Here is a 13,499-nt window from a genome sequence, read left to right on the forward strand (position 1 = left end):
CGAACCCCGACTGTTTTCCGGCGAGGGGTGGTAAAATTACACTTAGCTCCCTGTATTTTTGAAGATGGCGAAGTTTAGTCCCTGTAGTTTGCAAAGTTTTCAAAAATAGGATTCCTGTTTATAAAATGTTTAAAAATCATATTTCCTATTTATTTTAATTATAAAAATTCATTTTTAATTTCTGAAAATTCCAAAATTATTATTTTAATTCCAAAAATTATTTTTAATTCAAAAACAAATCTGAATTAATTAGTTAATTAATTTTAGTTAATAATTAATTGATTAATTGGCCAATTAATTCGAAAATTAATTTATTAATTGATTTAATTAAATATTAATTGATTTTAATTAATTATTTAATTAGATTTAATTATTTAAAAATGATTTAAAAATTCTGAAAAATAGTTTCGAGCTTTAAAATATTATTTTAAATTGTTTTCAAGACTCGATAATTATTAGAAAATTATTTTGAAGCCAGATGTGGCCAACCGAACCCTGTTTATTGCTTTAAAATTGATCCAATGACCCGTTTTAATTCCGAAAAATGTTTTAAAAATCATATTAAATACCCGAAAGCTTGTTTATAACCCAAGACTCCTTTATAAATGATATATCATTGATTGTTTGACGTGTTATGTGTTATATATGACTTTTTGCTTGACTGACGGTCTATATGTTCGGTGTTTACTTGTTTATAGCATAACTTTCAATCCGCTAATCAGATTTGGGTAAAATGAATGGTAGATAGAAATGTATATCAAATAGAATCGTATGAGTTGAGTATTGATAGATGTTTATGATATGTGAGCAGAAGAGGCAAGGCGTAGGAAAGGAAAACAGATAATCAAGGAGTAGGAGATTGTAATTGGAAGTTAGAGAAGTATAGCAAGCTAATATCAGGCAAGTGTTCTGAACTTTCTCAAGATATATTATAGTTGATTGATAGTCCTGCTTTAAATTGCAAGTGCTTTGAAGCACTGAGCCCTAAACCTTGATTCCAGTTGTTGATCTTTGAGCCGTAAACCTTATTCTATCTGAATCATTGATTATTGTATACCCGAATACGAACCACATATATACGATACTACTCCACAAATACATACAAACTAAATGCCAAACACCGAATCAAATTGCTTACATACTCAAACCATTGTACCTTATACTTTGGAAGACCAAATCCTTGTAACCTTGAAACTTTGATTCCTTTGTTATCCAATTCTTTCACTACCTAACAACCATTCTTTGAAATTTCTATATTGATCCTTTGTGAAGATTGAAACCATTTCATTATTGAACATCCAATGTTGTTTATAATTTTGTTTATTGCTTTACAGTGTTTATTCTGTTATTATGATAGAATTGGATTATTTTATAAGATTATGGACCAGATTCGTGGTCAGACCAGATTGGTGGTCAGGTTAGGCCAATGTGTGCCTTAGATCCAGTAATTAGAGCAGAGCTGTGTGCCTTGCTCGTGGTTAGTGCGTGACTGATCAGCAGCCTAACCTTGGTTTTTAAAATAAAAATATAATATCCAATTCTAAATCATTAATCATTGTTCACTTGATACCTTAACCTTTTTCACTTGATGATCATTATTCTCAATCTTGTCATTGTGACTTGCTGAGCTAGTTAGCTCATTTGTGCGAGAGATAGGGGTCCAGGTTGATCGAGTTAAGCTAGATGACAGCTTTTGAGATAGTTTAAGTTTGTAAAAGTTTGTATTAATGTTTAATATTCAGTTCCGAGTTTGAATAGTTGGGATTTGGACATTTGTAATATAAAGTGTGTGTGTGGCTTGTGTACATACTTTAACCTGTTGCGATCCGTGGTAGTCGGTAAGTAGGGTCAATGCATATTATTATTATCTTTAATATTGTTATAAGCAGGTTATAAATAAGGTGTGTGTGTGGACCCCAAACTTCTGACCCGGGTTTGGAGGGCGCCACAATGTCTTTGTCTTTGCAGAATTCAGTTAAGGTTGCATTCCTGAATTTTGTTCCATTGCCACTCCTCAATCTTTTTACACAATTTTGATCTTTGGCCTGCTTTCAATCTTCTTGATGTGCTCTATTATGATATATGGAGTCTCATTTTTAGAGTACATAAATTTTACCCATGTGTACCTTGAGTAGTCATCCACCATCACAAGTGCATATCTTTTTCTTGAAATTGACTGGACATTTACTGGTCCAAATAAGTCCATGTGAATAAGTTGCAAATATGCACTTATAGAATTCACAGTTTTACTCTTGTTACTTGATCTTTTCATTTTTCCTTTTTGACAGGCATCACAGACTTCATCTTGAGCAAATTCCAGATTTGGCATGTCTCTCACCAACTCCTTTTTAACTAGAATATTGATTGCTTTGAAATTCAAATGAGACAGCTTCTTATGCCATAATTTGCTTTGCTCTACAGATTTCTTGGTGTAGAAGCAACAAATTCCATCCTCATTTGCTGAGTCCAAGTCTACAACAAATAAGCTTCCTTTTATTGCTCCTTTCAGAGCAACTTCACCAGTTTTCTTGTTGATAAAAGTGCATTCTTCTTTGTTGAATAAAACTTTAAAACCTTTTTCTGCAAATTGGCTGACACTGATAAGATTCAATTCAAGGCCAGCTACCAGTGCTACATTATCAATTACAACATTTCCAGAAATCAATTTGCCATATCCCATTGTAAAACCTTTATTGTTGTCTCCAAAAGTTGCTAATGGGACGGCCTTCTACTCAAACTGTGATAGCAGGGCCATATCACCTGTCATATGTCTTGACCATTCACTATCTATAATCCATATGGCTTTCTTCTTTTTGCTCTACACACAATGAGTTTCAGTGTGTTTAGCAACCGAAGCAGTGTTGGGTACTTTCTTTTGGTTAACAGAGTGAGCAGAATCAGAATGAGTTGTTTCAGATAAAATAGAGTTCATTAACTGTTTTGCATTTCCCTTTTTAATATAGACCCGATTTGTACTTCTTTGAGGTCTACTCTCAGTTTGTGGAAACTTTTCATCACTTTCAGGTTGCAAGGAATGCAATCAAAATTGTCACAGAAAGAGTAGGGATCATTAACATTTGCTTTATTGTACTTGCATGCTCCTTCTACTGGTTTGCTAACAGTCTTTTTACAAAGGTGAGTTAGATAATTCACAGAGTCACATCTTTGACATTGTTTTCTTGGAGCATCTGCAAAATTAGAAAAATTATTGCTTTTGTTTATCCCAATCGTGCCATTTCTATTTTTCTTTTTCTTTCTTGCATCTTCAATTTTTATTTCCTTGATAGGTGTCTTGGAATCTTGATTGATCATGGGCTTCTTTTTAGCTTTAGAAGTTGGAGTTATTTATGCATTTTTCTTCTCATTGTCTTCATCAGCAATTTCTTGCTTAATGATAAACTCTTCTTCACTGATATCTGCCTCACATGCTTTGAACATAGGTGAATCAACCTTTTTCAACATTTTTCAGCATAACTGGAACATCTTCATTTTCTGTTGCTTTTTTTTACCACCAGTATCTTTCTTCTTGCTATTCAAGGCATTATAGTCAAGACCTATAACTATGTTAGCACATGGTTTGTTCTTCTCATGATACTGTTCAACCAACTCAGATGCATTCCTGAATGATTTCAACTTAACTTCATTCTTTTCAATCTTCTCTCTTAACACAGCTTCAATCTCATTGGCACACTTTAGCTTGTTTTCCAAATATTCATTTTCTTTCTTGATTGACTCAAGCTCTACAAGAAGTAGATCCATCTTTTGCTTCTCACTCTCAAGCTTCTCATTTACTTTTGTTAGCCTACTGACTTCCTCAGTAGCTTCTACCAAGCTAGTGTGTATGTGAAACATCTCCACACTCATCTTTTCCAGAGTCTCCTTATATTGACTAGCATTTAAATCAATAGTGGTTAGAGTTGGTACCTTTGATTTTGAAGTAAATGCTTCTCCTTGCTCAAAAGCCATGAGTGCATAATTTCCAACTTCTTCATCTTCATCATCAACATTAATATCATCCCAACTCTTTTCTTCTGCAATATAAGTTTTTCCAGACTGCTTCTTCAAGAGAGCTTCATACTTTACTTCCAGTTCAAGATATGCCTTGTCTTTATTCACCTTTTTAGGCTTTTAACATTCAATAGCAAAGTGACCCACAACTCATCACAGTTGAAGCACCTCATCTTTGATCAGTCCATATATCCTGTTTTGTAGCCACCTTTGCTAACTGAATTGAACTGAGTTTTTGGTTTCCAATTGTTACTGTTGGAAGATTGTCCCTTACCTTTGAAAAACCTTGGTTTCTTGACTCTAATATTTGAAAATTTTCTAGCCAAGTAAGCCATGGACTAATCCATTTCATCTAGTTCATCCAAGGTGTAATATTCATCTTCCTCCAGTTCTAACACAACTTGCTTCTAAGGTCCTTTGTTCTTCTGTTCCGTAGCTTGAATAACTGAAACTTGATCATCTTTCTCATCTTCACTTTCTTCTCTGTCATTTATAAGTAAAGCACTTGAACCATCAACGATATGACCATGATGTGCTTTCAATGACTTTCTTTGCATCATTTCAAGTTCATAAGTTTTCAAGATTTCATATAGAACTTCCAAAGTTATTCTGCTCAAATCTCTTCCTTCTCTAATGGCTGATATTTTCTGTTCAATATGGTCAGGAAGAGCTAGCAGAAACTTTAGGTTAACCTCCTCAGCCTCATAATATTTATCATGTAGCTGCAAGTCATTTATCAATTTATTGAACCTTTCAAAAACTTTAGTGATTCCTTATTTTAGTTTAGCCATAAACCCTTCATACTGAGAAACTAGAATCCTTCTTTGGTTTGACCTAACTTCCTCTGTTCCTTCATATAATATCTCTATTTTCTCCCAGATATATTTGGTTGTGTCATAGTTGATAATGTTATTGTACATTACATTATCCGGTGACTCTATCAAGATCAGCTGTAAGCCACTATCTAGGGAGACTTTTTTTTTCTCAGGCTCAGTGTATTCTGAAGGATTTTAGGAGCATAATGAGCTGGAATGACCATGTCTCCATCTGTAGATTCCTCAACTCTTACCATAGGAGTGAAAGGCCCATTCTTAAGGATTTGAATGTATAGTGGATTGACCATCCTGATAAACAACAACATTTTCTTTTTTTTATAGTCTATAGTTAGATATGTCAAAGGTAGGGATTTTAATACTGCTCAGTTTCTATGTATTCATTCTTCCAAGATCTTTAATCTGTTTACTTTTAGATTTTTCTCTGATACCGCTTGTTGGGTAATGAATACAACACAGAAGGCGGATGGGGGGGGGGTGAATGTGTTTTTAACAATTTTAATATCTTTTTGGACTTTTAATAATGGTGAAAAAATAATCTATATTGTTGAGATAATGTGTTTCAACAGAATAATTAAAGCATGCATATGAACATAATTATCTTTCAAAACTCACTCAATTTTATATTAAAATTAAGCTAGTGTTTGCTACAAATTTCTGGGTTCCTAGTATGTTAAGAACTCAGCCTCTCTCTTGAGAGTTATAAGAAATTTCAGATCTATTTGTTACAACTCAAAAAAAGCATCCAGTGTTTACTTTATAAGACAGTAAACACTGGTATTTACACAGCATGCACCATCATGTACTAAACCCTTCTTTTGGATAACCAAATCTTTCTATTTCTGGCTTAGTGTATCTTTGCTAATCTAGCATGCCTGTGACTTCACTTTTCCAGTTAATCTTGGCCTTTGACCTTGTACTCTTCAAGCTTTTTTTGTAGACTTTTTAGATCAGTGATTGATTTGTTTGTTGATTGATAATCTTGGATATTAAACTGATCTGCATTCTGTACTTGAACTTTTACATCGAGATCTCCAGTTAGTCATATAGAGAACTCGACATCTTGATAAGTATATTGACTTATCGAGATCTCTAATAACTTTATAGTTGTTTGATTTATCGAAGTCTCTGAGTTCTCTATAAGAGAATTTGGCTTGTCAAGATCTCTCATCTTCATGTTTTCACTTTGGCTTATCGATGTCTCTGAGTTCTCTAGTGACAAATAGACTTATTGATATCTCAGAGATCTCTAGTGATATTTTGGCTTATCGATATCTCAAAGATCTCTAATGATATTTTGATTTGTCGATATCTCAGAGTTCTCTAGTGAAGAAATGACTTTTCGATATCTCTAATCTTCATGTCTTCAATTTAGCTTGTCGATATCTCTGAGTTCTTTAGTAGCTTTTCTTGACTTCTCGATAAGTCATTCTGGACTTCTCGAATGACTTCCCTATAACACATAATCCGTGACTTGTAAACTTCTTGACTTAGAATATTTTTCACAGAACAGATTTATTCAACTCCAAGCTTCTTCACACTTTCTCTGAGGCATGATCTTCATGATCTTCTTCTAGAGTTTATTCTTAGGCTTGAAACTGTTTACAGAAAAAATACTCCAGTCTAATCTATTTACATTTTTACAGACTTAAGTGTTACAATACAAAATGTAAAGTTAGATTATAATACAACTTACTTAGGGTTGTCAATTTGACTTAGTCTTGTTATAGTACATGCATGTCTTGCACAACATATTTTGTTGTAGGATAATATATAATAATTAAAAATGATAAACATGATAATTATTTTTGGTTAGCCATAAAAAAATAACGTCTAGGGGGATTGGTTAAAGAAAAATCACAATTCTTGGAATTTCTCAACAAAAAGATTTTTGTTACGATTGATTTCATAATTAAAAATTACATGCGATTATTTAAATAACAATTACATGGATGTCAAGTAATTTCCTGAAAATTAAATATTAATATACATAAACTACCAAAACTAATTAACTGAAACAAATTCTTTATTTGACTCTATTTTTACTATAATCTATAATTTAGAATATTTCCCATAAATTTTGTAAATATTAATAATAAAACTCGTTTATATATAAAGAATAATATACAAAAAATTTGAATTAATATTTTAATTTTTTGTTTTACATTTTGAAGTGTTATAAATTCCTGTACTTAAACTCAGGCCATCTTTCATCATGCCCAAATAGATAGTCTATATATAGTCTAAAATATGGCTTTGTATCCCCACCTCTGAATATATGTCTATTATCGGATATTACCATTTGAAAGCAGGTTTACCAATAAATCAAAGATCAGACATGTTCCGTGATTTTAACTTGGCTTTACTTAGCAAACAAGGGTGGTGTTTCCTTACAAGACCAGAAAGTCTCGTGAGCAAAGTCTTTAAACAAATGTGTTAACAGAGGAATTTGGTTAACAAAGATTTGAGGTTCGCGGTCGGAATCAAGATCTGCAGCGGTGGTCTTTCACCGTGAAAGTCGTTGGAGTGTGGTGATTCTGATGAATCGGGTGCTGAGATCGCAATGGTGTTTGGTGTTGGCGTATAGAGCTCTCGCTTCCAATCCCGCACAATGTGCCTATATACCTCCGCTACTTTCGCCGATCGTAACCGCGGGTATAACTATGACTTACCGCAATGCCAAAACTCATCATTGCCGCCCGATGAGGAGAACCTACCAGACTACATGATAAGTGATCCCAAGTGTAGAAGTGCAAAGTGTGAGATTACCCCAAAGTCTCCCGTCGAGAACAACCCGCCGAATACGGAGACATGGCTCCCAAAGCACACACTAGATGTTTACGACCGTTCCCCTACGAGGATAATCCGAAAGACTACAAAACGATGCCTACAACATGTTTTCCGAGACAACGGGCTCCCGGAGGGCTCTTTTTCTTCACGGGGCACGCCCTGTGAAAGGTTGGAGTCCTCCGGAGTCCTCCCCCATGCCTAGGGTGTACCCCAACCATGGAGAGCTCCCCCGAGCCTCCTCCTCTTCTCTTGTATGATTCTTATGCTTTATTTTCTTCCCATTTTAGTTATGGCAGCAACCTCCTCTCTAATTATTTCTTGTCATCTCACTTGTATTGCCGCATGTCTATAGCACGGGGCGCCCCCTATGAGGGTCCGGGGACATTTCGCCGTAACCCGAGTTATTTTTCATTTCGTGATCATTTCACTCTTTCTCCATTGTGTTAAGATCATCCTTTATAGACTCATCATCAATACTTGTTCTTCGTCGTCGTCTTGTATTTTAGCGACCGTCGTGGTATCGTCGTCATAGTGGTCATCGTGTACTTCCTCCACTATGGTCGTCGTAAACTCCCATTGTGATGGTCATCGTAAACCTCCATATAAAACCTCATCAATCGTCTTTATAACTTCTCGTCATCAACAGTCATCGTAAGCGACTCCTATATAGGGGTGAGCCGTATAGGGGGCGCCCTAGTCTCCGGAGACGCGTTCTCTGCAACTCGTCCGTCTTCTTCCTCGACGGTGATCCGATCCATTTCCTTAAATAGTCATCGTAAGCGACTCCCATATAGAGTGAGCCCTATGGGGGCGTCCGCGTCTCCGGAGCTCGTTCATCTTCTTTCTCGGCGGTGATCCAACCCATTTCCTTAAAGATCCGATAAAATACCCATGAAGATTTTATGGTATAACGACTACCCCTCAATTTTCTAGTTTTTTAAAAAATAAAGTGGAAATTCTTTTTCTAATTCCTTCGGTCTCCACTGAATAATTCTACCTTTATCATCAGCAATGTCTTCATTTCATCTTTTGCTAATAAAATTCCTTCCATAAGTGTTAATTCTTTCTTCCGTCGAAAAATACTTTAGTTGATAATCTTCATCCTAAATTTTTCTTCTTCTGAACTTCGATAACAAGTACTTCAGTTTTTATTTCCACAAATATCTTCCGTAAATATTCTTCGAAATATCTTCCGCAAATATTTTTCATCAATATTTTTCTTCCTCTCCGCGTCGTTGAGACCTTGTGGGGCGCGCCCTACCCCTGAGGGTTAGTTCCGGGGTTGAAACTTTAATGAATTTCAGAATTTGCTTCCAGGCATAAAACTCCTCTTCGTCTTCATACACTTTCTTATTGACTTGCATGTTAAACATACATAACTTGTAGATCTTGTAAAATCTTCACACTGACCTCCAATTATGTTTATTCATAGCTTGAAGTTGAAATTTAGGACATCGACACCCACTTCATACATGGGGGCGCGTTCGAGGCACGCCATGAAGCTCTCAGGGGACGATCTCCGCATAGTGCAGGGCACACCCGAAGCTTATTCGAAGCTCGGGTTGTGACCTTGTTTCTTTGTTGGGGCATGCCTTATCTTCTTAAAAATATATTTGTATTTTTGTTGGTGTTGTGGCACGTCCTAACCACTTTTCATTTTTCTTTACCACAACTGGACGAAGAGTTGCCTACTCCCTTCCACCTATTTGCGGAATTCAACCGTAAGTTGAGGATTTTCACCACCCTGCTTTGGTCATTATCTCCTTTCTCATCTTCATTGCTTCATCTTCAACACAAGTTGTCAATTTAACTTGGATGTTCGTACGTCTCTCTAACTTATCTTTCATTTGGTCTTTTATCAATATTTTCATCTTTTTGTGACATTATTTCCTTTTCTTCAAAATAGATAATAAGAGGGTGAAAAAGTTAAGTAGTGTGGCCACAGAGAAAGTGCTATACTTCCCCTTCCCTTGAAGACTTTAGTCTTGAAACGCGTTTTACGGAGGATAACCTTAGGAAGTAGGAGTTCTTCACTCCAATGTGCGTTTAAAGTGTAAAAAAAGAGTTTTCATTAAGAAAATGGATGTTGTAGCTTCCTCAAAGGATCTTCCATCCTCATGCGGTAGGTGCTAGGCGCGCCCTAGGAAATGCACACTTTCGGGGCACGCCCTAAGGGGTGAACCTCTTGGGAATCAAAGCCATTGATTTTTGTTCTTGTATTCCTTGTTGTTCCACCTTTACTTGAGTTTTCATATTTGAATACTTGTCGTGCCCCGTGCCTTCTTCACTTGCATCTTCGTGCTATCCATATGCTCGCATCCCATGTTTTCTTCATCTGCGGTGATACACATGCATCACTATCTTGTGTGCTTTATTTCATGTTTTAATGTCATGTACTACTTGATCTTACTTCTCGGAAAGAGGTTTGATCTTAGCTTGGTCATCGTGGTTGATGCAGGAATGGTGGAGAAGTGTAAACTTCAAGCTTAAATCACCAAATGGATTCTTTGTGAACGATACTAATTAAAACTTCAGTTATTTTGATGCATAAACATTTTCATTAGTCAATGACCTCAAGGTGGATAATGCCAATGCTATTGCTGCTAGGAGGATCGCGTTAGGACTTGGCCACCGGTATGTTCAGACCTCATGCATGCTTGTTACATTAGAAAGCATGGTAGGATTCGTAGCGAAGCATCTGCTGCCGTTGCGACTGAGGACGTTGCTATTTCCGGTCCACTCTTTACGTATGATCCTCTGTTACTTGCACCGTCAAGTGATCCGGGCTATTCTTATATAGTATTATTTTTAAGATCTTTTTAACACTAATTTTAATGAGTTTGTTTCATTTTAATTGATGAATTTTTGTGCATGCAGAGAGTCCATCATTATTTATAAGTAGAAAATTAACAAAAAATTGGCAACTAAACTTTTAAGGTTACATATGGGCATGAAATGCATATTTTAAATAAACGGGTTTTTAATGTGTCCAAATACACATAATAAACACCAACCTTTATAGGTTTGATATTTTTTTTATTTGTGAAGCTGTTGTGAATGAGCAGAAAATCAATCGAAATGTAACAAATTCATCAAAATTTAGTATTTATTACGTGCTCTCGGAAAAACCGTCAAAGAATATGGAAGTGAACTGCAGGACATTTATTATAGCTTAAAACTCATAGTGCCCTCTCTTCTAGTTTACGGAGACAGCATCACTCTTTTCAACTAGTTTAAAGACTACAACTCAAGAGCCAAAAATGATAAAAATCAAATTCAAATACCAGAGCTTATTTCCTAGTCGATAACTTTATCGTTCAATTTTGCAACTAACAGTGTGTTTGTTCTCCTGCTGCTCCAATTTCTTCATCAAATCTTCTATTGTCTGAGAAGCATCCTTTAACCGCATCCTCAAGTTGTCCTCCTCTTGATCTCGACGAGATCTTTCCTCTGAGAATATATCAATCAAAGTCTCTTGTTCTTTGTCAAACTCTTGTATCTTTTGTTGTGCCTCCTCTAATTTTGTTTGGATTACAATGTTCCTGTCCTTTTCGTACTGCAACTCAGACATAAGATTAGATACTCTCTCCCCTTCAATTTTCTTTAGTTTCTCCTTTAGCTCAAGATTTTCTTTCTTCAGATTTTCTATTTCTTCCGCTGCATTGGAGTGCTCTTGCGTATGGTTAATTTTGCTGCTGACTGCTTGTGACACTTCCGCTGTATTGGAGTGATCTCGTGTATGGTAAATTTTGCTGCTGGCTGCTTGAGACACCGGTGGTTGCTTATTTTCCCTTTTCTTTGGTAGGGGCTCGGGTGTTTCTTGACTATCATCTGTTGCAGCTATCTCATTGTAGACCCTCTTCACTTGCCTCGCTGTTGGTTCTTGCCTCGCTGTTGGTTGTACATAATTCTCAACTTTGCCACTGTTTGAAGCTGGTTTAATCAAAGGCTGAACACTTTGTTTAGCATATAATTTCCCTTTAGCATAGCCAATCTGATGACAGTTTTCTCCCCAGTATTTCTTCTGAATCTCACTAAGTCGTTTTTCAAGTCTAAATAGCACATTTGTCTGCTCAAATCCCTGCTTATCATGGGCAGGATTAACGAAATCAGCTTCTAAAATACCTATAATGCCACGACCACCACTTCCAGCAGCATTCCAGACCCTCCAAAATGGCTTAATAAGCCGGTTCTTGTGATACACACAGAAGCCTTGAACATCAATATGATATTTTGCATCTTTTACAAATCCAATTATGACATTAGCAAACGCTTGAGATTGAACCTTTACCAAATCACCAACTCGAGCCGGTCTGTATATCTGCTCCTGTTTGTACATCATATCATTGACTATATTATGATGATCAACATCTCTCCCACGAAGAACTATCCGAAAACAAGGTGGAATTCTCAAATACAGAACAGCTGCATAACTCCTCAAAGAATGTGAATACGTCAAGAAGTGCCTAGAATTCGGATAATTCCTTGCCATCTCTATCTTCTTCTCATCTCTATTAGCCCCTTTTATCTGAATATCATGTCTATCAGTATCAAAATCCAGCTCAAGTTCCCCTAAATCATCCTCCCAAAGATTATAAATAACAACACGCGTACCTTGATCTTTTATTAAATCAAACTCCATAAACAACTCTTCTTCACTAGCATACGGTGACCACATCAACAAAGTATCCAAATTTTGCCTCCAATCACCAGGCGATGTACGAACAATCATATTCCAACTATTCCCCCCTTTCTTATAATCAATAATAGGAACCACAATCTCATTCTTATTAGTCCTCTTCAAAAACGTCGTAGACAACATGCCTACACTCTGAGTTCCACTTCCTCCATCCTTCCCACGACAACGAGAAAACACAATAACATCTGCTCCAAGCCTCATAGTACTAGTCTTGAAACCATTACCATACTGACCAATAGTATTTTCCTGATTACTTTTCAAAGAATACCCGTACGACATACATTGTCGTAACATATCAGGACTCATTCCACCACCATTATCCTCTACCAACAACATCTTACTATTATCTTTCTTACTTTGAATAACATCAATATGAACATAAGTTGCACCATTACATACCTCATCCAAAGCATTATCCAAAAGCTCCGCGAACGCCCCTAACGCCCACTTATGACTCGTGGCATTGGAATGTAGAAACCTCGGATGAAGTCGAGCACGATCCATGACACACGTCTCCTTCTCAACAGTAACATCACTGCTTTCAGAAGCCTCGTACTGTCCCGAGTTCCAGAACTGCTTGAACTTATTAACCGGAACAATGACAGGCTCATCGACACTATTCTCAACGTTGGAAACGGTGTTTGTAAGGCTAGAAATCGGCTGAATGGATTTATTCATTAATGCACGTTCTTGAGGGGACAGAGGATCAAGAAACCCTAGTGGTAAGATAATTTGAGGATTAATATTATCGTCAGTATCACTAAGATTTGAATCAGAATTATCACTGATGTCGATCATATCTGTGGCTTCTTGTTTTGCTTCCATATGATCAAATAGGCTTTGGGTTAATGAATTGTGTTACAGTATATGATGTTTATGTAGGCAGCGAAACTACAAAGTATAATTAAAGAGCAATACATTTTGTTTTATAGAGCGATAGAGGTCTTATGGGAAACTGATTAACACACGTCACAATTCTATTCGGGTAAAGATTCTATACCAAAATTACACTTCTAAGCAATCAAGTATTTACAACGTTACTTTTTTTTCTTTTTTTTACCACGATACTTTTTTTTCTAATTTAAAATGACTAGTTTTTTTAGTTTTTTTGTTATATCAATATCAATATCAATATCAATATCAATATCAATATATTCTTAATGTTTACT

At 36.0% G+C, this 13,499-nt stretch overlaps 1 protein-coding gene across 1 annotated transcript; it reads right to left on the bottom strand.

The window, feature by feature from the left end:
* Positions 1-10,755: 10,755 nt before the first annotated feature.
* On the bottom strand, positions 10,756-13,187 carry LOC141717236 (protein MICRORCHIDIA 4-like). The gene has a single exon (XM_074519329.1). It carries the CDS (start codon positions 13,153-13,155, stop codon positions 10,942-10,944), a length of 2,214 nt encoding a protein of 737 aa, XP_074375430.1. The 5' UTR covers positions 13,156-13,187; the 3' UTR covers positions 10,756-10,941.
* Between the last annotated feature and the right edge of the window lie 312 nt (positions 13,188-13,499).

This window comes from Apium graveolens, chromosome 4 (assembly GCF_009905375.1).
Source record: "Apium graveolens cultivar Ventura chromosome 4, ASM990537v1, whole genome shotgun sequence".
Classification (NCBI taxonomy): Eukaryota; Viridiplantae; Streptophyta; class Magnoliopsida; order Apiales; family Apiaceae; genus Apium; species Apium graveolens.